This window comes from Medicago sativa, chromosome 8 (genome assembly GCF_051527215.1).
Source record: "Medicago sativa cultivar Bolivia chromosome 8, Bolivia_mono, whole genome shotgun sequence".
In the NCBI taxonomy this organism is placed as follows: Eukaryota; Viridiplantae; Streptophyta; class Magnoliopsida; order Fabales; family Fabaceae; genus Medicago; species Medicago sativa.
The window spans coordinates 89279204-89303348 of NC_140756.1; the positions used below are offsets into that span (position 1 = coordinate 89279204).

The window sequence follows — 24145 nt, forward strand, 5'->3', positions numbered from 1 at the left end:
CATTCTCCATTGTTTCTTTGCATATACATCCTTATCAAATTGAAATCTTATTTTTCAGTCTTTTTTTGTAAATTCTCTAATTCTAATATTTTATGTGAAATGTAGGATGTGGGATGTGTTCGCTTCAAGGTATTTTTAAAGTTACTCGAGAAGATCTCCTCAAATTGACCACGTGAAAAATGATTGAAGGATTGAAATTAAATATTAAGTTTAAATTTTAGTCATTTCAAATTAAATATTAAAAAAATATGGTTCATCATAATGTTCGGAGTTCAGAGGGATCATGCAATGGGTTGGATCATCATATTTGATTAAGCGAAATTCCACAAGTGAGATTGACACCACATCTTCACCAGAAACTTTAAGACATCATGTATATCGGTCATCTCACTTATGTTTCTCAATATATACTCTTGCATCTAATGTAAAATTTACCTCACATATGACACATTAACCTTTCTCCTTATACAAGAGACTCTCGGTGTTTGTAATATGTTGAGATGGTAAAATAAGGTCAGAGACACAACATGATAAATATATATATATATATATATATATGAGTTAGTAGATGTTTCATAGATGGGTGTCTTTGTTCCATTTTTCTTTTTTTTAGAAAAGAGAAAGTAAATTAGAAAAAAAAGATTAAAAAGCAACTTCAAAATGAGAGAAATGATAAGGGAAACAACTAAGTAGTGTGTATTTAGTCTGTAAAAGTATAGAAAATATAGTGAGTTGTTGGTAATTTTATGAATTTATTGAAGGAATTTGAGATTAATTGTTGGGTAATTATGCTGCCAAAATATTAGACTAAACAAAAGTCACATTAATTTACATTGTCTAATAACCACATATTTTGTGAACTCAGTAGAACACATCTACATTATTGCATTATCAGATCCGACCAAAGACCAAAAGTGAAGGAATTTTGAAATAATAGAGGTTGATAAAAAATTTGCATGAAAGCGAATGATATCCAAAGACTAAAATTTAAGATAAAATATTAAAAAAATGACATCCAGAAATTAACAAAATAAATCATGATATTGTTGGGACTTTCTTGGGTGTCTACATTGAGTTGTATCGTTACATTAGACTAAGATGAACCACACAAATGAGGTTGATATCACGTGTTCATCCAAAGTCTTGAGACATGATGTGTATAGGTTATCTCACTTTTATGTTGTTCAACATTTACTCTTGCATATAATGTAAAATTGTAACCCACAATTGACACTCCCGCTCTCCCATATGTTGAACAGAGATATGATACCATCATTGGGCCTTCTGGGGCAAGCAACACAGGTGTGGATCCACTTCTTGAATAAAAAGAAACTACGCAAGTGAGAATGATACCACATGTTTAAGGCTTAAGTATATAAGTTTTTTTACTTATTTGTTGCTCAACATCCACTCATTTATCTAATGTTCGACTTTAAGCCTGTAACTGGCATTTTTTTAGGGAGCCTTTAACTGACACTTCATACATAACAATATTCTCTCCCTCAAGTATGATTAAATTTTAGTCGGTTCTTGGCACGAGTGTCCATATTTTTCATTTATATGTTCGGTTTTTATTTTTAATTTTTTATGTTATATGGGGTTGTGATGTTGTTGTTAGTTTAATGTCATAAACCTAACATAACTATTAGCGGTTTTTTTTTTTGAGAGAATAACTATTAGTAGTGTTGGTGATATAACAATAAATTGACAAAAAAAATAGTATGTTGCTTCTCTCTCTCTCTCTCTCTCTCTCTCTCTCTCTCTCTCTCTCTCTATATATATATATATATATATATATATATAGGGGCCGAGTTCGAAACTCAGACACCCCAGTTATTAAATAAGTTATTAATAGTCAATTCCCTGCACAAGATCAATAGAGACCGACGAGAAAAAAAAACCAAGCAAGCAACACTATATATACACAGAACACAAAAAAAAAAACTCCATAATTAATTTTGTTTCGTTTTTGAATTAATCCATTTATTATCGATAAATATGTTCAAAATATATTCTTAACTTTAGTCAACCGTGTAAAATATTTCAACGTTAAAGATTAATATTTCAACATTACATTCGTTAAATTACTGTTGTTTAATGTTACAAAAATCCAAATAAATATATACACGTTAATATTGATATATAATATTTAATTAAAAATACGATAACAATACGTGTTATTGATAAATTGAATATAAAATAAAGAATTTTCCATTTAAATAATATTTATATAATAAAAAAAGTCGAAAATCTAGCCCGTGCTTGGCACGGGTCTACATACTAGTATATATATATAATTTCTTGGTGTTAGCCTGATATAAACAAACACACCGGAGACAGCCATTTAAAACACTCATAACCACTCAAAATTTCCCTGTATAAAAAATATATTTAAAACTTCAAAATTTGAGCAATTTGTTTGTGTAAACTAAAACACTCATATAATATCCTGTTTTTTTTAAAAAAAAAAAAATGTTAATGTGGTAATTTGATTGCGTAAAATAAAAGTGGTAATTTAGGCAATTTCTCATGAGAAAAAAGAGAGTGCAAATTAACTAAAATTAACTAAAGCATTCAAACTTAATTAATACTATTATATTATATGTCCTTGTGAGCTTAACTCAGTTGGTATACACAATACATAATATATGCAAGGTCCGGGTTCAAACTATGGCCATCACCAATAAAATATTTGTGATATCTGGTCACATTGTACCCAAAAAAATAAAAAATAAATATTTGTGATATCTGATCACAACAATGAACATTATCTATTTCAGTTAGTTCATGCCTCCTCACGATAGACCCAATATGACTTCTTTTATTAAAAGAAATCAATTACATTGAAAAATAGAGATTAGAATAAGGTTCTATAACTATAACTATTTGGCAAAATAATAAATTAGTCTGAATAACTTATTTAGCTAGTTTATAAGTTTTTTTCATCAAATTATCCTCATAAACTTAAGTCATACAAGGCTCATATTCCTCCTCCTAATTTTGCCACATGTATATTCAAGATAGAATTGAATTGTCAGTTTGTAATAAAAAAAAATATAAATTAAATTGTCAGCAAAAGAACGACTCACTCCATTAAAAAATGAGTGTCGTTTTAATCAAAAAAATTGTTTCTAAATGAACGTCACTTGCATTTTTCAATGTCGAATTATTATTTCACTTCCAATTATACCTTCTAATTAATTTAGTATATAATACTTTCAAAGTATTACATCAATAGTAAATAATGCTAGTTTGGTCAAATTGTCATGTATTTTAACACAATTATTAAATTTCTTAATTTATATGTAAAAATCTTTAACGACACTCATTTTAAAATGGATGGAGTATATAGAAAAGTTACAGATGTGTCATTTTTCTATATTATTCTATTTCAATGAATAAAAATATGAACAAATGGGCATTGGCAGTGAGAACTTTGTACATGTAGGCTCTGTTTGGTAAGCCCACCAAATGAGCTTATAGCTTATAGCTTATAAGCTCGTTTGACAAAATAAGCTCTGTTTGGTAACATTTTTTTACAACGAGCTTATAGCTTATTTCACGAATTTCCACGAGCTTATAAGCTATTTTTCAGAAGCTATTCCAAGTAGCGTTTGAGCTTATAGCTTATAGCTTATTATCATTTATTCCATTTTTACCCTTATTATTTTAACTAAAATCCATATTTACCCTTTATAATTTATTATACTTGAAAACTAATAATATAACGTTATTGTGCGACGTATTTTTTATACTACAAAGTATGCATGCTTTTATTTAGCACTCTTTCAATGTATTACAATGCAAATGACACCATTTCGTTTCATGTAATGACACATGCAATTTTTTATATTTCCCAACTAATAAAAAAAAGTTTAATTTTCCTGGGTATATACTGACTACCAATTTTTTTTTTTTTTGTGTTATTCTTTTAACACTTTTTTCTTCTAATCTTATCGATGATTATTTTTAACTTTGTTTATAGGATAAAATTTTATACTTTAATCATTCATAAAGTATAAAAATTGAATGAAATAAACTTAAAATAATTTCTTAATGAAAAATATATGTTGATTATATTAATAAATTTAAATGACTAAACATCTTAAATATTAATTGGTATAGATTGTATTATAAACTCTTAAAAACATTATTATGAATAAAACATGTCCTTTTATGTCAATTTACAACTATCAGCTAGTTGAACCGCTAATTTTACCAAACACTTTAATTAGCTTATCAGGTATAAGCTATCAGCTAAAAGCTATCAGCTAGCTTATCAGCTAAAAGCTATCAGCTAGCTTATCAGCTAAAAGCTATCCGCTATTTTTACCAAACAGAGTCGTAACATAGTATAACATAGTAATCCCAATAGGAAGGGATCGAGTCCAACATCCTTGTGATGAGACTGGTGGTGAGGGAGAAGCTACGACTTTTAGTTTTGCTTTTCACGGTGGCACTGCGGTTCCAATTCATTTTCACATTAGGTAAAACTTTCGACACATTATTAGCATGACTTAAATTTATCGTAACAAGTGCTTCATGCAAACACTTGTCCATTTGTTGAATGCAGATGAAACCACGTCACGAATTGAATCAAATCCCATCTTATTTCGTTATCAAATCAACTATCAATATTACCATGATCCTTATCACATCTCTATCGGTAGTAATTGACAAGAAACTTTGTGATTACTAAGGATTATATTTATTTCGGTACAGAGGGACAAATGAAACCGATTACTTATTGCTGGATCCGCAATGCATGCAAGTAAAGTATCAGTCCACAGAAAATCCTTTAAACAATTCTTTATAACTTGTGTACTCTACATGGGTGACAAGACAAGGACAACCTCGGAGTATAAATAATTGAGTTCGTCTTTGGTTTTCCAATATTATAAACTATTTTTACTGCTTAAAAGTCACTTGAACATAAAGTGATCTATATCTTGTTCAAGAAAAATATAAAGTGTTCTACATACTTTATACATTCACAATAAATTTAAGACAAAAAATTAATCGTAAAGAGTAAAGCTTCAATTATATAGTTTCAAGTTAGAAATAATTCTCCGAACGGTTAATAAAATAACACCTAACACCAACATGAGATATCACAAGTTGTAGATGATTGTGTTTTCTAATCATTTGATTAGATGTTCTATTTCTAACCGGTGAAAATAAATCATAAGAAAAATATATGTTTAAAGAGGTCAATTCCTTTAACCGAATTCAACTATCTTAAGGAATTAGTTTTTGCAATTGTGTGAGAAATAATCTTGACTTAAAAAAAACCTTGCCACAAATAGAGTAACATCTAAGTATCATTTTTTATTTTATTTTTTTTTATAAAATAAACCTTGCCATTTGTCTGTTTTTTTTTGTTAGAAACTTGCCACTTGCACCGTTAGCATTGAAAGATAGCTATACTTCATGCAGAGCAACATTTTCGTCATATTTTCCAAAGCTGAACTTTAGTGCCAAACATAGTCTATATTATTGTATATAAAAGAAAAATATCAAAATTGAAATATTGAAAGAGAAGAGTGCAAAAAAAAAGGAAAACGACGGAACTAGAGCCAAATATTTATTATAGCGTTGGTCTTAAAGAAAATGTGAAATAGAAAAATGTTGGCCCACATACATAGCATCAACCGTCACCTAGTTGACATGAAACAAGACGACGTTTCTTTCGATTATCTGTATAATGTATAGAGAGACAAATTAACGGTTACTTGTATAAATTGTATAATACCAAAAACAGCATCACTCGTACGCGGTGTGCAAAAGGAACTTGCATATTTTATTTACATAAGTTTATAAATTCATGTACAAAATAAACATTATGCCCACTGCAAAACTTTCAAAATTTACTATTTGAGGCACAAGTTTATTGGTTATGGTTAGTCCAAAAGAAAAGCTTAGAATTGAATCTTTGCTTGCAGCTACGCCTTGTAATTTTTGGCTTAGTGCTTCGTGGAGTTTCCACTGCCTCAGGCTTGAGGTTTAAGCCTAACATGTTCCACATCAACTCTACATCTCTGTAACCGCACATTTCTACATCACCTCGAAGTTTCATCAATCCACCACCAACACCTCCGCCGCATTCATCACCGAATTCAACCACATCGGAGCCTCGGCATCCAGCAACACCACCAGCTCCTAGGGAATAATAGAATGGTTGAAATTAATCATCGATTCAAAAATAAAAAAAGAAATAAAGTGTATGGTTTGATATCACGGTAAATTTAATAAAATCATAACGAATTCATGCAGTACCGAACATGCACGAAATTATGTTTAGAAAAAGAAATTAGAGTTGACCTACCAGATTTACGAAGCTTGATTCTGGTGGAGAGAACAGTCAAAGTTCTCCTAAGCTTATACCACCAATCCATCTGTGTAGTGAACTGGCGCAAACACAGAGAGGGACATATATATGATACTTCTATGTTATAGCAATATATAGTAAGATTAAATAATTGAATTCCATGTACTATATGAATAATGAGAAATGAAGCATTGAATTATAAAAGAGAAAGGCACCGAAACCTATAACACGTTGGTTGAATGAGGTGCCAAGCGTCTTGAGTAGGTACATTCCACAAGGACCCCTTTATTTTATTTTGCTGCCAATAATTTAAACGCCATGTAAGCATCACGATTTGACTACTCTTCAAATTTTCCTAAATCCTAGTATTATTGATTCGGCTTCGGCTGCTCTTGTCACATTCTCAGAATCTCTTCAAAATGGTCCACGTTATTCATACACCACCCTTGACCATCCTCTTTTTAATTTCCTCCTTTTTTTGTCTAGTAGCTTAGTGGCTAGAGCTCACACAATTAAATGTGAAGAAGTGGAGTGTCTAGGGTTCGAACCTCGACCCCTGCATAAATTATGCAATGTCCCTACCAACTGAGCTAAGCTCACGGGACAATTTCCTCCTTTATTATAGTAGATTTTTACCTTGGTAGTATTTCATTCCAATCAAAAATTTATAGTTGAGTCTAAAAACATATTTACTGTTTCTATATGTATGATAAACTTTAGACTTTTACCATAATATTTCATTCCATTCAAAAGATCTACAATATTTCATTATTATTTTTGACTTAATATATTAATTTTTTTATAGTTGAGTCAAAAAATGAAAATAAAAAATTTATAGTCCATAAACATGATAAACTTCTATATACATATATGAATATCTTTATTTATTAAACAAAAATGAATATCTTTATTAAAAAAAATGTACACGTGAATATCTTATAGAGATTGACTCTCTTTTCAAAATGATAAATATATATATATATATATATATATATATATATATATATATATATACACACGAACTAATTTGGTAAAAAGAAAAATCAATACATGAACTATAATCACCCACAATAATGGGTGGCAAAATTGATGGATTGAATGAATATGGATTTAGAATCTAATGGATGGATAAAAAAATACAATAGTCCATTATAATCCACTAGTTTTTTGTTAGAAAAAACCATTCAATGCATCCATTAAATATAATATCCTTCCAATCCATCTATTACTATATTTTAATGATGGATATTCATCTGATCAATCTAAAAAATGTGTTTTTTTTATTTGTTTTGCATAATTATTTTGTAAATAACTTGGTGTAAAAAGTAAACATATTCAACTAAATGTAAGCCCAAAAATATTTTTTGATCAAGCCCAAAACAATTTTAAAATTAAATATAATATACTCAAAACAATTTAAATATATATTAATAGGTGTTGGTGCACATATGTTGACCATGGACACCACCGTTGAGTGGAGTTGACCACAACATTGATCCGCGCAAGTCACGGTGGTTGGCGGCGGATCTCCAGCAACTTTGGTGGCGACACATGGTGGTTGATGACGAAGCTACGATGTGGACACTGTCAATAATAAATTAATATTAAATTTACTAATAAATTAAATTAATAATATTTTAATATTAAAATATTAAAACAATTAAAAAATTCATTGTTTTTTTTCTCTCAATTTTTTATTTAATTAATTATATAATTACTTTTTTTATCAAATAAATGTGTTTTATTATTTGGAGTGATCCATTAGACTTTTAAAATGAAATGGATAGATAAAATTCATCCATATTTTCAAATGGATTGATCAAAACTGATTCATTAACAAATTTTTTGTTTAGTGAATGGATTGGATTAATTTTATAGTAGATGTATATGGATTTGATAGATCATATTGTCACCCCCTACACACAACACAATCACATGTTTAAAGATTTGAGCTGCTTATCCGGTAGATAACCTTAAAAATTTGTTTGTCGTAGTTTTTTTTAGAAATCATTCTTTAAAATAAAATACGGTAAATATATCATTTAGTTTTAAATTGGACATTTTGTCATAAAAGTGGATAATAGTCCATTAAATCATAAAATACATGCACAATTACTACAAACAAAAAAATACATGCACAATTATCGGTTTTTTTCTTATGGGTCATACTAACCGGTGCCTCCGGACACTGGTTAAGCATACCAATAAAGAAAATTATTATCATAAAATGAAACTGTTATACGACTTTTTTGTTTTTTCTTATTTGCTTTTTAACAAACGAAAACGAAGTCACCTAATATACGACTTTTTTGTACTTTTTACTCCTATAAAAAAGGCACTTTTAATCTTTGGAAAAAAATTGTTGAAAAAGCCTTGTAAAAATATTACTCCTAAAATTTTAGATATTTGTAAAGACCATATGATTAACAAACCCATTAAAGAATAATTTAAAAATTCTTCAAAAAAATAATTTAAAAAGATAAGATATATTTTGATAAATTAGTCTTAAGATATATATATTATCATTACTATATTTCGACATTAAAATCTTGATGTCAAATTGAATGTCATTTAATTATATATGTATTTAAATAATGTTTTTAGTGAGACTAAAGTTCGTGCTGAAAAAAATTAGAGTAAAATATATTTTTAGTCCTTCTAAATTTTTTTGATTTTAAATTTAAGTCTTTGCTTTTTGTCAATAGTTTACGCTTCATGTCCCAACAACTTACAAACGATTTTTTTGTTTTATATTATATCATTGATAAGATCATAATATATCTTTCCTTCAAAAAAAAAAAAGATCATAATATATCTTTAATGTACTCCTTTTGTCTCAACATAATTGTCTCTTTAGCATTTTTTTCCTATATGAAAATAATTGCCGCTTTATTATATCAACGCAACATTTTATTTTCCACTATTACACCTTATTTATTGAATTTCATTTAACTTAACTATTACACTAATTAAAATTAATAAGAGTTTTTCAGTAAATGATACTACTAAATGACTACCATTAAAATTAGCACAATTAATAATTTCCTTAAAAATTGTGCACAAACCTTAAATGACTACTACATCTGTTCCTTTTTAATTGTCATATTTTGACATTTTACACAAACTAAGACGATCAATAAATATTGTTGCTTTTGATATAATAATCTATACTTTTACTACAATAGCCTTATTCATTTAATGTTTTATTTCATATATTTCTCTCTCATCAATAAATAATTAAGGGCAATATTGGTAAAACAATATTTAATATCATAACAACCAACTCTTTAGTCAATTGTCGAGATTGAAAGAATCGCTTAAAGTGCACTATTTATTTAGCAGTTAAATATAAACAAGAATTTTTTTCAAAAGAGACGCTTGAAAAGGAATAGAGGGAGTATTATTTTAAGACAAAATTAATAATAATTTAACTATTTGATTATTTTAACATGATAGATTATTTTGAATAAGGAAATGCAAGATAATTAGTTTGATTATTTAGTAGATCCTTACTGTACATCTTATTGGTGCTGTTTACCAATCAAAACAGGACACATCAATTATTTTGTCCACGTAGAAATAAGCCCTGTTATCTGTTAATATTTTTCCATCTCTGCTTCAAAAGTAACCGAATCTTCTTCTCCTTCTTCCTAAATTAATCTTCCATATCCTTCATCTTGAAGGGGCACCAACACACCTTAAAGCATGATGACAACCACAAGTCACTTGATACTCCCCGCAGTTTTTTCAAACCGCCACTACTTGTCGGGAACAGTTCAACTTCACAATCAAAATCTCATACACGCAGTATCAACTTTCCGGCGCGGCGGTTGGATTATCCGTGCAAGCCGTCCTAATCCTCCGTTTCCAGTTTCTAACAACATTCACCATTGGTCCGTGCCTTTTTTTTTTCTCATTCTAATTTCATTCAATCCAACAAACACAATTGTAAAGCTAACATAATACCTATTATTTCAATTTTTAGGGACTCAATGGAACAAATGTGGCTAACTTGTTTTCATTTCTCATGGAAATGCTTGTTTTCTAGACTTGTTTCTTTTTACTTGTTATTATCTCTTAATCTTGTTGCTGTTGCCTCTGAATATCCAACTCCTTCTACTTATGCATGTGAGGATGTTGCCAATTACTATTCCCCTTTGAAGCATTTCAGACTAAAAGGTGAAAAACTCAAGAGAAAATTGAATTCCATCATTGCTCCACATCATTCATTGTCCTACCAAGAGGTCATTCATGTTTATATATATATATATATATATGTTTGTTGCCGCGGTCTTGATTTAAGTCATGATTGAATAAACAATTTAATTAAGCTTCTATAGCATAAGCACTTGCGTACGAGACATGAGTCATCTGTTTAAGCAAAGATAAAATAAAGTCAAATTGTTTTCAAGTAACATATAAGTTATTTTCCTAAGATATCCAGGAGAACTTGTGAAAACAACTTATACACATGTCATAAGTTGTGTTCATAACGTCTCTCAAACATTCCACGGGCGTTTTTGTTAGAAATAAGTTTAAATAAGTCAATCCAAACAGACCCTTAAAATATGGTACTGGCTTGCGTTTGCTTTGCTAAGGATTTTGTTTTTGTAATAACAGGTGTGGGATGCTCTTAAGGTTCTTGATGCTGCTGATATTGATAGACCAGAAGCTTCATTGGGAATGTATGCATTCCACTTAACATGGTGTCTTTCTTTTTTATTTATTTCTTTATTTGCTTCACACTTTACATTGAGTGATGCTTTTTGTTTATCACATAATGTTAGCTGATTTTTATATGCCTGGTGATTTATCATATGCAGAGTCGAAATATACTCACTGAGAGTTGTTCCAAAATGGCTATCAGGAAAACCAGAGGGATGGAATAGTAAGTCATCTGGTCAACTCACTGGACTTATCATTATTTTGATGTTGCTCTTTGATTACTTGGTTTTTCAGCTGTTTTGTTTGGCCTCTTTTTTTTTGTAGCATACTTTCTCAGTTGGTAATTGGAATTTGTAACAAAAGGGTAAAAAATGCATGTTTGATGAGCATGTCATTAATGGAGAATGGTGGAAAGCCAAAAATCCGCCGTGTAAATCGCATAAAACTCGATGGCACCGCCATCCTTCACAAATTGGTCATGGCGGTTGTAAAAAAAACGTCCACCACAATCTGCCATGGCCGATATTTGACGACCTGCTAATGAGAAAATGAACATGTATCTGATCAAGTTCCTTTTTAGGTCATGCCAAAGTAGAAAGATTTGTGTTGAACTAGTGTAGACTGTATAACTTGTTTTGAGCAATTGATCTTTAACAGTTTCTGAACTTAAAGGAAATTAGGAATGTTTGTGATAATAAGAGAGAGTAATCGCATAATTGAGGATAAGAAAAATATTCTTTTGTCTTGCCTAAGGTCTCTTTTAGCGGTATTAATGTTAAGGTTATCAAACTAGCACACACACTTACACAGAGAGAGGGAGTGATAGAAATTAATAGGAATTGGATCAAAATATGTAAGAAAATGCGAGATTAATGATTGAACATGTCTAGTACATCCAGGTACTTCAGAGATTTGTTTGGCCACTCTAAATTCCTTTCCAAAACCAAAGATAACCCTCACTAATCTTCCTTTCTTCTTACTTGTAAACTTTCATTTCACTTTCTCTAACTATCTTAACAACTATGTGAGTTACCCTTGAATACCCCCTAAAAAACCTTCACTTTGAACAGTTTGTAGCCGTGGAAAACAAAATCCCCAGGCTCCATTATTTGAAACACGAGGACCATGATGTTGATGGAAGACTTTGAAGTCACCGTTATATCTCTCCTATTACACAGACTCCTGTGATAGTTCCAATTCTACTTTGTTCCACTTTGATCATGTTTTCCTTGGAAAGTCCTTTTCAGTCCCTTCCAAATCTCCTCATGTGGAAGAACTTGAGTTCAGGTATCCTGTTGGTGATGTTGGGTTTAATCACCCGTTCTTCCTTCCCAATATTCCAAGTCCCCATCTTGATCTCAAACTAGAACATCTGAATTAAATTCTAACTGAATCTGTTTGACCACCTCCTTCTCAAAGGTGCACCGTGTCTGGTTGCTCCCTTTATACCAAGGCCACCACTGAGGCAGTCCCTTGCAATGCCTTCACAGCCATGATAGCTTCTCCTCCTCGGGTATTCTGTGGCCTCTAGATACTGATTTGCATTGATCAGCCACCAATAATTCTCCCTTCCCTTCCATCAAATGTTGGGGTCGTTTCAGGATGCAATACCCAACTCTAATAGTAGACCTTTGATACCAATTGATAAGAATTGAATCTAATATAGAAGAACCTGGTGTTTTTTTACATTTCTATTACATCCTTGGTATTCATGAAATCTGGTTCTCTCCCATATAAGTTCTTATCCAAAACCAAAGTTAACCGTCGCCAATTTTCCTTTCCTCTTATTTATATATCAGTTTAAATTATATAATTCACTTATGTAATTGTATCTTACAGGGGAGCATCTTTGGCCTCGTTCTTATGGGCTGACAACTGTTCCATCTTTGACTGATTTGCACAACATTCGCCCTGCTGACGTTAATGGTAAGGGGGAAGACAGCACAATATTTTCCCAACATTACAATTTTGGTTGATATTACAAGTTTCTTTTAGTGAACTCATCAAGGGGAAACAAGTACTATGGGGAATGCATAACTGGCTCGACCAAATGTCTTAGACCAGCCAACAAAGAAGCTGCTTTGGACACTGAAGCAGACAAGAGGAGGTGGGCACCGCCCAAGCAGGTCATATTTATGTCGGCCATTTTTGTTTCTGATTGTCATTTTCGAATCCTTTTAATTGATTGCTGATCATGCTTGAGATTCTACTGATATCTGGCCTGGTAATTCCTTCATAAGTTATCTGAGCTATTATAGTTAGGCATATCAGATGGGGGTTGGAGCATTTTTACTCTTTTAAGTCCATCTGTCCATGACATTAAGATTTTATCTCTATAGCTGATATTCACAATTAATTTGTACCTTGCAAATTAATATCAGTTGTTAAATGAACGTGAATTGTTGGTGAAAGCTCTAATGCCATACTACTTCTTTTTTCAAGTAGCTCTGATGTCTTTTTACCTGAACAATTAATATATTGCTGATTCAAACATCATAACAAATATACTTTGTATTTATGTCTTGAAGTTAAAATAACCTCAGGTTAGAGGAGATATTGCGAGGGCATTAATGTACATGGCAGTCTGTTATGGGTTTCCACAACCAGGAGGAAGTCCAGGTCTTCGCCTTTCAGACACTCCAAATGTTGGTAGGTTAGACTGCTGAAGTTCTCGCTCAATTTACAATAATGTTTGGATTATGACCTATACTTGCAAGGGGTAAAATACATGCCTTAGTTGGATTAATTTTCAGTGTATTAATCTTGCTTCTTATTTGGCTGTTTATTAGTATTAATGATTACCTTTTCATCCCTGATATATGTTTTTTATAATACTGAAGTAAATAGTAATTTTATACATATTAATATTAATTTTATCCTCGACTAATGTTGCAATTTACATATTGTTTTATGTTGAAAAAGGAGTTGCAACTCCATTTTTGCTATGGATAAATTGAGTATAAAATAGCTCTGGTGTTTGATTTGTCCTTCTAAATTCTTTAATTTAATCTTTGATACTTATGAGTTTGAAAAATGATTGAAGGGTCCAACTTTCGTTACTTTTTTAGTTGAAAGTTTAAATCTTTATTGCAGAAAACGGAGAGATGGGACTGCTTTCCACATTATTAGAATGGAATGAAGTAGATCCACCTTCAAGGGAGGAGAAATTGAGAAACGAGAGAATATGTAAATTTTATCAGCATAATCGGAATCCTTTTGTTGATCATCCGGAGTATGTGAATCTTATATGGAAGCGACTTGTTTCAATGCGTGCTCATAATAATAACGATGATGATAAGAATGTCTCCAACGAAGAAGAAAAAAAATTAGGACGTGGGGCTCAATTGCTTCACTTATGATATTGCTTGCCGTTTTCATTACACATTTTTAACGATGTTTATATTTTTTCCGAACATTAATTTGTCTTTATTTATAATGTGATATATTCTAAAACATATATTTAAGTATTATTGTTAGTTGTTGTTAATTGTATATGATGCCTTCTTACTAAAGGATTTTGTTATTAAAGTAATATTAAAATTATTTGACGATAGAGATTTAATAAAATGATTCATTATTATTTTTTAAACATAATTAACACTTTTGAACATTTAGTTGCTTCTCCTTAAAAATAGAGTTTTGTTATCATATGAATTACACAACTCATACCCTTCATTCATAAACGACACGATCACACAATCCATACCATGCTTAGAGGATTTGGTTTGACGGGAAAGATGATGAAGATTTGCAATTTTCAGTTTTACTGGTTTTCAGTTTTGCAGCAGTTACAAAGTCGTCGAGAGCATAGGGAAATGGGTTTGAAGTCGATTGGGTTCGACGGATAAATCACATTCAAATAATTTAGAACGGAGTTCAGAAGTACGAAGTACTGTAAGCTGAAAAGTGGTTGAAATGTAGTGACTTTGATCATAAGAGCATCTTAATTGCGAAGATACTAAATTAACCAATACCAGACATGATGAGGCTATAAAACCGCAAATCATGTTTTTTAGAGTTGGATGAACGTGGATTTTCTATGGCTTTGTTTGTTGGGAATTACTTTTCCCACCCTATGGCCTTCTCCTGCGCCCTGTGTTTTTTCCAAAAATGCCCTTGAGGTTTCCGGATTTTAAAATCCGGATTCATGTTTACTATTTCGGATTTTATAATCCGGACAGTTCTGATGTAAAACCAGCCATCAGACTCTCTCATATTTCAGCAGTTTTGAGTTTTGCTTTTAAAAACAACAAAAAAAAACTAAGTAAAAATGCTAAAAAACTGTCAAATAAAATAATAAAAATATAAAAATAGCACCAAAAAATTCTAAAAATCAAATAAAATAAAACTAATGCAAATTTTTTCGGATTTTTCTGAGAATATGAAAAATTAAAAAAAAAAATGAAAAATGGGTCTAAACGATGGAATTTTGGATTTTGAGGGGCGGAGTCCCGTAAGAAGTCCCTTCTATGGGAGTCATGGTCCTTGAATTTTTTCTGATTTTCTGGGAAAGTTTCGGAGCAATTCGATCAAGTAGCCCGAAAACCCGATTTTTGACTAAGAACAGGTAACAATGACCCAAAAACAGAAGGATGAGAGTTAGGAAGATTAATATTGTCTCTAAAATGACTATCCATGTTACAAACATGTTTAGAACTTGTGCTGATACAGTTCGGATTATATAATCCGAACTGTTTTACCTTGAAAAGGGTGTTTAGGGGGTTTCCGGATTATGTAATCCGGAAACATCATGTAACGTGCCCTATTTTTTGAAGTTTCCGGATTACAAAATCCGGAAAAATCCGTTACTCATTTTTTCACCCTTTAACAAAAGAAAACACCATTCCGGATTATAAAATCCGGAAACTCAAGGGTATTTTTGGAAAAAAAAATAGGGCGCGCGAGGAAACCCGTAGGGTTGGAAAAGTAATTCCCTTGTTTGTTTTAAAGTTGTTGAGCCTTTTTTCCAGGTTTGGGTTTGAAGGTTTGAAGGTGAATTATTTTCATTTTCGTCACCAAACCTATTGGCCTCTTCACGTGTTATATCTGACAAATCATAAGTTAACGTTTAGATTTAACGTCAACGACTAAACTGATTAACAAAGATACACATTCAAGGACTATTTTGCATTTTATTTTGAGTCATGAACCACTATACAACGGATTGTAATGGCAGAAACCAAAATAAATATTCTTGTTTTTCTAATCAATATATACACATATCAAGTTATGAAACTATCATTAATCGTATCAAGGAAAATACCAATTAGAAACTAGAATTTGATATATACGCAGATAGTTGATAACTGAAGCAATGATAAAACAAAATGCGATAACAAAAAAAAAAAATTATAAATAGTATATCAAATATTATAAATAGTATATCAAATTGAATAAAGAATTTGGAAGAACCGAGGAAAGAAATAAACGGCTATTTTTTTTTTGACTAAGGCCATATATAACCCTCTCTCAGCCACCCCACCACCTACAAATCCACCAACTCTTTTATATCATATTTATCTATAATTTCCTTCACAAAAAAATAATTTATCTATAATTAAACTTAGAATATATATACATAAAACATGGTAACAATTGAAGAGCGGCGGGGGATTCTTATTATTAGTTTGCATTTGCCCAACCATCAATTATTGCAGAGAATTTTCCATTTTAAGGTATAAACTCAATTGTTTGTATAAAATTTTACGACTTTTCAATATAGCTTTTTCTGCCTCCTTGGTGATGAAAATAATATAAATAATATGTCTAAATATATGTAAAATGTATTAGATTTAGATTCAAAATAAAATATTTTTAAGATATAATTTATACATATTTTTAGAATATTTTAAGAATTAGTTACGAGTTGTTTATATTAATTAAAATATGTTTTTTAATTAAAATTTAACTCCATATATAAAGCGATGTATAAATTTAGAACGAGGCTTCTCTATATAAAATCTATCTTATTTAATTTTGTAAATACAAAAACAAAAAACTCCATCACTGGTATCACATGCCTGATTCAGTTAGACATGTGAAGATGAAAGCGAAAAGAAAAAAAAAAGACTAAGGAGATAAAATGAATAAATCAAAGTGAAATCAATGATTAAATTTGCATGTGTTACATCTGTGTGTGTATATAAAATATATTCATGCTCAACATGAAGATGTAGATGAACAATAACCAATAATGAACGACTAAATATTTATGTGTTAGAAGAATTATGTTCATGTGTTACATGATGTAGATTAACAACCATAAAAAAAAAAATTCATGTTTCTATCATGATTCACGCAGCCCATAATGTACAAAGTAGTTGAAGCTAACAAAAAATGAATAGTTTCAATCACGAAGAAATTCAAGTCGCATGTAGATACGGTCCCATTCAAAAAAGACATCACAAGAATTACAAGCAAAGTAAAAAGAAGAATGTTCAATCTTCAATCAAATTGGATGCACAAAAGATGTTTATTCAATGAGAAGTGTTGAGTATAATATGCTTAAATATCTTTAAAGAAAATTAGAATTAAAATGAGATACCATTAAGATATTTAAAATGAGACTTCATCGTATAAAATATATCTCACAAACATAAACACAAAAATTGAATTCACTTTGTCCATTCTTTTTGTATTCATTTGTTAAATTTTCCTTCCCTCCTAATAGTAAAATAAGAAAAATTGTTAGTTGAGGTTCGACCAAATTTTTCCATAAATATAAAAAGACAGAGTAAAGCATCTTCTAAAATGAAGCAGATTCAATATTACTCCCTTATTTCTCAATTAAATGAATCCATCCAACAAAATTTGTATAAATTATATAAGTGTTAGTTATATATTGGCCCAAAAAAAAGTTATATATTGGTAAAAAAAAATGACGTTACATTATCAACCATTAGAAATATGTCGGTGTATTATCGACAAAAAAGTATGAACACCATGCAAAAAATATCATAGTCTATCTAGTGAAATTGTATATTCATCTTATTCAATAACATCAAGTTTTTCTTTTTCTTCATCTCGAGTATCACACAAAATTGGATTGAGATCATATTGATTCTTTTTCCGTCTGTTTCTCTCATTTTTCAATATCAATGAGGTCTCGTAACAATTATCTATCCACAAATGCATCTTCCCATGTCTCAGACGCTTGACTCTTGTGTAGCTTCCACTTCGTAAACGATTGAAGTATTAAACAACCATCTTTAATAAATAAATATAAAACAAGAACACAATATTTGAGGATTAAGCCAAGACATATGATACGAATATTTGGGTTAAGTGGTGAACTACCTCTAATTGAGAAAACAAAGTCTCAAAAATATTGATTTCATGATTTGTCAACTCAATTGCAATCTAATTGTAACAAGTTGCAAAAATATGACTCATATCTAGTAATATCATCCACTTATCTTCGAATGCAATTCCACTACTATTTTGAGGAAGGTACAAACCATTTATGATATAGTTAAAACCCTCATCACTTCCAAATACCTGCATATAGTCACTCATATTATTTTTCACCTCTATAATAAGTGCTCCATGAATCATGGTTAACTAACACTAAAATTCACATAAAATCATAAATTCCTAAATAGTTATTGATTAGATGTTGATGTTGCAGGTCATGCAATTACTCAATTGATCTCAACAAGGAGGAGAAATCAGTGGATAAAAACAACAAGAATGAGTCAAATATTTGCTAATACCCCTTGTTTTAATGGTGGAAATGTTTTTATTGCAAAATAACAAATATAAGCAACCCTTCTTTCAAAAAAAAAACAAATATTAGCAACCCACGGAGGAAGTTCTACATACACCCTCCGGTCACTATTATAAGCAAAATTTTGCATTTTAGATACATTCAATTAATGATGTATATGGTCTTTATTATAGACTACATACATCATTTAATGAATGAATCTAAAATGCAAAATTTTGCTTATAATAGTGACCAGAGGGTGTATATCTTATAAGAATGGACCGTCAATGTAACTTCTTTTTTGTTGGATCAATACAAGAACGTGAAGAATAGAAAATGGAGAGTTAAAATAGGATGGATTGATGAAAAATTTATAAACATTTTAACAGTTAAATATTGAATCTAGAGAGTTAAAATTTAAGATAAGTTTTGTTTGGAGACAATAAATTCGGTCATTCATTGCTCAGCAAGGGAGGCAAAATTGTATGCTCGTCACCACGTTTTTGATTTGATTCGATCTTGTATTGTTACTATTTTGAGGAATGAAATAATGAGTTTTTGTTTGTAAAAAAAAATATCGAATTTCGAGAGCTAAGATATGATGTTATTAAGGGAGTTCAAATTTTTAGCCTCCCACTATTTCAAACCTTTCTGTCAAAAGCAAAAAAAATCATCCCACCCCCTTGTTTGGAAAAGTTGTAGGCTGAACAATTGAGGGTTATCTCTAGACATGTTTTATGAGAGGAGATTTTGATGCTTATTGGATCCATTTGATTGACCTCGTCTGTAAGGGAAAAAATTGTCATGTTAAATTGATGAATGATGGTTTATATTTTACCCATCCATTTGTTATCCCTAGTTAGAGTGACTCTTCTCTAACGGTTTGAAAAATCAACGTTTTTACAATCCCACCACACAACATATTGATGTTGAGAAATGTATGATTGAACATATTGATGTTGACGCAATTGCTTGTGACTTGGCGTCTACAAATGTCTGTAGGAATTGGTTTGTAAGAACATTTGAATATTAAATCAAAAACTCAATGTTTTTTGTATGATCTTTGATGTTTTTGTTAGATAATTTCTTAACGTAGTAAAAACTATACTCTTCAAGCAAAAATGGATTTTTATAAATCTAAATATTTTTATATACTCATTATTTAGATCCAATTTGTAGGTTCAACTTAGGCCACTAAAATCTCACAAACGACCCTAATAGAGGAGGATGGGGATGGTTGGGTAATAATTTAGGGATAAAATTGATGGTCTATACTATTTCTTTTAGATTAAGGGCCTATTTGTTTTAGATTTAAAAAAAAAATGGATTTTTCTTTGTATTTCTAAAAATGGATTTTTTTTTTGAAATTTACGCAAAAATAGTAAAAGTTATTTCAAACTCATTTGGTATAAGTTAAAAATGAGATTTTGACATTCAATAACTTAAATATTCATTGTTCTAGATTTTACATAGTAAAAATCACATATTTTTTTTCAAAATGACATCCTTCAAAAATGTTTTTTTTTTATGAAAAGCTATTTGAAATAGCTTTATTTTAGAGATTTTTTCAAAATTTTAGTATAAAAAAAAATTATAACAAAATGATGAAATACTTCGAATGACATTTTAAGATAATATATTCAAACAAATTTTTTATTTGAAGCTTTCCTTGAAAATTTCTTTGTTAAAAAAATTATAACAAAAAGATATTACACTACAAAAATCTATTTTAAAAAAGCTATAACAAAGGTATCCTAAAAATATGAACTATTTCTTTAACAATATTTCTTAACAAATTTATTAATCAATTGATTCCAACCATTTAACTAAATCTTAATGTACGTTAATATAGTTTTCAATAGAATGCAATGTTGTTAAAAATAGTTTTGGAAAAGACTAATATTTAACGGCAATATCTTTGAAGACTAAATTGTTATATTTAAAAATCAAATAGATTTATATGTTGTCAAAAAAACTAAACTAAGAGAAGTCAGAATGGAAAATAAACTCAACAAAGCATGCTTCTTTACAAATTAGTGTTTGCGTTATCTGAAGTTTTGTTGATCCGCAGCAAAATAGTAGTATATGTGAAAGGATTCTGTATTCATTCTATATCACCTCTGATCTTTTCATTCGGCAATTCATTTTTATTTATGACTAATTTTTTCCATGAAATTTATCAGTACCAAAATAACAATGAATCTCATTTACATACTACTTTAAAGACAAAGAGAAATAGATGAATGCATATGATAAACAAAATCAATAAAATATAAACCTAGTTTTTCCACGATATATATGATTATATATATAGTTTTTGTTTTCATGCAAGTGAGCACTCAGGAGGGAGACCTTGAGGAAATCGCTTAGTATCAGTGCAATAATTGTAAATCATGTAGTTCTTTTGCACCCATTGAATCCTAGCTTGTCCTGTAGAATCTAAGGATTGTTTCATCCATGATTGATTTGAAGATGGATTCTTGGAAGAGCAAGAGGAACCTGAAGAAGTCCAAACACAAGCTTGAATGTTGAAGTTTCCATATGAAGCAGTGAATGGGGCTTGGGACCAATCAGTTTTCACTAGACCTCCCCTTGTGGCCCAATTATCTGCATCCCAAAGACTTGAATATATACTCATTGCTTGGCTTTTAGGAAAAGGAATACCTTTTGATTCCAAATTCTTGAATTCCCTTAATGGAGTCCCATCCACAGAAAATCTGATATATATGAAGATAAGTAAGATATAATCTCTTTATTTACATTAGTAAGATATCACCTCAATATATATAGCTATATTTAAAAGAAAAAATGGGTCATTTATCACTAGTATATAAATTAGTTTTATATCGACTTCTAATAAGTATTCAATATTTTCCGGTTATTTATAAATCATGATTTAAAAAGTCAACTTACGTGCTAATTTCTCATTGGATATCGATTTAAAACTATTTTACATTGAAAACACATTTCTACTCAACTCTTTTTAAAACTAGAAACACTTAGAATAAAAATCTTTGATTAAATTAAAAAAAAAAAACTTTTAACTTATTAGATTATAATTATTATAAATGTGAGGTAGGGATATGTATGTATACATGATGCTTTGTGGATTCCAAAGAATGGAATAAGTGTGAAAGTCCTTGGTGGGGTCGAACCACAAATAGAATTGTTGTTCTTTATTTCCTTTCCCTTGTGCGTAAATGTTTGTATGAATAATATAAGGATCACCACTTAAGTTACCCAAAAATTCAAAATCTATTTCATCATGAGAATCCCCAAGAGAAGATAGCTGCAACAATCATAACAAATACTACTATTCAGTAAAAATATATTTCATAATATTCCATCAATTTAATTCATCCTAAACAGTTTGTGTACGAAAATTAAATATAAGGAAATTAATGAAAGACACTTACATAATATGTTGTGACTGTGCCAGCAGAGTTACCAGGCACAAGCTTTAGTTGCATGTCAATTTTTCCAAACAAGTACTCATTTTTGGAACGAAATCCAGAGCCAGAGGCTTTGTCCAAAGACAAAGTAAGAAGTTGTCCGTTATTGAGGATTTTGCCACGACCATCACCCCATGTTATATCAAAGTATTGATTAAAATTACTAGCAATAGAGGCTTCTACCAAAAAAGCTATGAGAAGAAGGCCAATAAGTATTTTATTTGTCATTTGAAATAGCTAGTGATGATGCCTATGTTTTGGTTGGTGAATAGCAAGCAACTTAATTTGAAGGGAAAAGAAGTGTATTTGGTAAGGAATGAATATTGCATGCAAAGTTGTGAAAATATTTATAGGGAGTGTATTAAGAGGAGACAATTATGAATGTGAAGAGCTATTGGATTTTTGAGGTGGTGGAAGTGGTTGGAGAAAAATATTGCAAACGTGTGGAGTGAATTAGGGCCTGTTTGGTTTGGCTTCTGAGAAGCAATTCTAGCCCAAAATCAATTCTCTACAGTGCCAAAAGCAATTCTAGCCAAAAACAACGTGTTTGGTTCAGCTTTTCAGAATTGCTTTTGTCCTCCAAAAGCAATTCTCCATGAAGCTACAAATCCTAGCTTCTAGCTTTTCTAGAATCAATTCTCCTTGAACGTGTATAGGTTTGTATATTTTATTATTACAACACGTTATTTTACTTTATTGCCCTTTATCAATTCTTATTCTTTATCAATTCTCCTTTAGCTATGTCTATTTTTGTAATTATACATTCAAAAGCAATTCTACATAATTGCATCCAAACATAAATCATTTTGTTTAATCAATTCTACATAATTGTATCCAAACATAAATCAATTCTCTCAGAATCAATTCTGTCAGAATCAATTCTATCAGAATCAATTCTCTCAGAATCAATTATATTCAAAGCTGAACCAAACGAGCATTTAAGTATAGATATGGGTTGACTTGTCTTTGGTGAATTAAGGACTATCTTAGTGTAGGGTATGTGGGTCCATGACAGCTAATGAGGGATGATTCATCCTAGAGTTATTATCGAACAAATTATTTGGGTTAACGTACTGCACAAGCTTTTTTTCTTCCCTACATGCACCTGAAAAGTAGTATTGGCTTCTAAACTTCAAATCAAATGGCAGCTGTATGGGTTATATCAGTCTTCTTGATAGTTTCAAGTATATCAGTGAGGTAGGTTTTGCCCTATTCAAAAGTTTGTTTTCACAATTAAAGAGAAATATTAATAAGTACATTTAGAATATTAGTTAACAGGACTCTTAAAATAATATGTTCTATCGATATCATTGAATCAAATAAGATATAATTAGATTTAATGTTTGTGGGAAAAAACTTGTGTTTGGTATAATTCTATATGGTAGAGTTAAAACAAATTAAAAAATAGATGATATTATAAAAACCTATTTATATGCAATTTTTAACAAAATTGAAATTGGTTAACTGTTTAACATCCTTGCATAAATATTACTTTTAAAGATCAAACTCGTCATCTGCTCCTCACTCAAAACATAATTTACCACTGCGGCGAGATATAAACGGTTAAAATATATCATATAGTATACTATATATTCTACTTTGAATACTACTTCAAATCCTAACTCTTAATAAGAATTAATTTTACTCTTCTAGAAATGAAATCAAATATACACAAAGGCTTGTGTCCCTTAATATTGAGAGATGACTTTTTTTTCCCAAATGTTGTTAATTGATCATCAAGTGCAGTTGAGAATGGGATAGTTAGGTCCTGGCTAAATTTTGAGCAAAGAAAAACAATGCCTTCATTAATTGGTTGTTAACTATTCGCATTACATTCAAGTTGTACATGGGGGTAAATTTCAACGTGACGTACGAACAAGTATTATTTTTAGATGGAAAAATTCAACGGATACAGTTGTTGAGTTTATTACGATAATATATAAAAGGAATCCCCAGTCCCTATTGGACTTTGAAGTTTATACATTTAAAGGGGGC

At 30.2% G+C, this 24145-nt stretch overlaps 3 protein-coding genes across 4 annotated transcripts; 1 reads left to right on the forward strand and 2 right to left on the reverse strand.

The window, feature by feature from the left end:
- Positions 1–5779: 5779 nt before the first annotated feature.
- On the reverse strand, positions 5780–6667 carry LOC146903014 (uncharacterized). Its single transcript, XM_085738032.1, has 2 exons — positions 6326–6667; positions 5780–6159 (listed from the first exon to the last, which is right to left on the reverse strand). Exons 1-2 carry the CDS (start codon positions 6393–6395, stop codon positions 5888–5890), a joined length of 342 nt encoding a protein of 113 aa, XP_085594158.1. The 5' UTR covers positions 6396–6667; the 3' UTR covers positions 5780–5887.
- Positions 6668–9980: 3313 nt separating this feature from the next.
- Positions 9981–14485, forward strand: LOC146903015 (uncharacterized). 2 transcript variants are annotated; one of them, XM_085738033.1, is made up of 8 exons: positions 9981–10221; positions 10314–10572; positions 10949–11013; positions 11152–11216; positions 12833–12919; positions 12989–13119; positions 13537–13642; positions 14087–14485. In XM_085738033.1, the coding sequence occupies exons 1-8, from the start codon at positions 10034–10036 to the stop codon at positions 14350–14352; spliced, it is 1167 nt and encodes a 388-aa protein (XP_085594159.1). In that variant the 5' UTR covers positions 9981–10033; the 3' UTR covers positions 14353–14485. The 2 variants fall into 2 exon arrangements, with proteins under 2 accessions (XP_085594159.1, XP_085594160.1); XM_085738034.1 differs by having other exon boundaries at positions 13537–13646; positions 14087–14352.
- A 6299-nt stretch (positions 14486–20784) lies between these two features.
- LOC146903016 (xyloglucan endotransglucosylase/hydrolase protein 22-like) lies at positions 20785–22468 on the reverse strand. The gene is made up of 3 exons (XM_085738035.1): positions 22115–22468; positions 21794–21987; positions 20785–21415 (listed from the first exon to the last, which is right to left on the reverse strand). Exons 1-3 carry the CDS (start codon positions 22376–22378, stop codon positions 21022–21024), a joined length of 852 nt encoding a protein of 283 aa, XP_085594161.1. The 5' UTR covers positions 22379–22468; the 3' UTR covers positions 20785–21021.
- Between the last annotated feature and the right edge of the window lie 1677 nt (positions 22469–24145).

What these genes read in the sequence shown, in the direction of transcription:
- LOC146903014 (XM_085738032.1), bottom strand. Translation starts at nt 6,395, where the DNA reads ATGGATTGGTGGTATAAGCTTAGGAGAACTTTGACTGTTCTCTCCACC. An exon ending in AATCAAGCTTCGTAAATCTG is followed by an intron (nt 6,160 to 6,325) that starts GTAGGTCAACTC and finishes ATTATTCCCTAG; the next exon opens with GAGCTGGTGGTGTTGCTGGA.
- LOC146903015 (XM_085738033.1), top strand. Translation starts at nt 10,034, where the DNA reads ATGATGACAACCACAAGTCACTTGATACTCCCCGCAGTTTTTTCAAAC. An exon ending in TCTAACAACATTCACCATTG is followed by an intron (nt 10,222 to 10,313) that starts GTCCGTGCCTTT and finishes TTCAATTTTTAG; the next exon opens with GGACTCAATGGAACAAATGT. An exon ending in ATTCATTGTCCTACCAAGAG is followed by an intron (nt 10,573 to 10,948) that starts GTCATTCATGTT and finishes TTGTAATAACAG; the next exon opens with GTGTGGGATGCTCTTAAGGT.
- LOC146903016 (XM_085738035.1), bottom strand. Translation starts at nt 22,378, where the DNA reads ATGACAAATAAAATACTTATTGGCCTTCTTCTCATAGCTTTTTTGGTA. An exon ending in GCACAGTCACAACATATTAT is followed by an intron (nt 21,988 to 22,114) that starts GTAAGTGTCTTT and finishes TGATTGTTGCAG; the next exon opens with CTATCTTCTCTTGGGGATTC. An exon ending in TGGAATCCACAAAGCATCAT is followed by an intron (nt 21,416 to 21,793) that starts GTATACATACAT and finishes CATATATATCAG; the next exon opens with ATTTTCTGTGGATGGGACTC.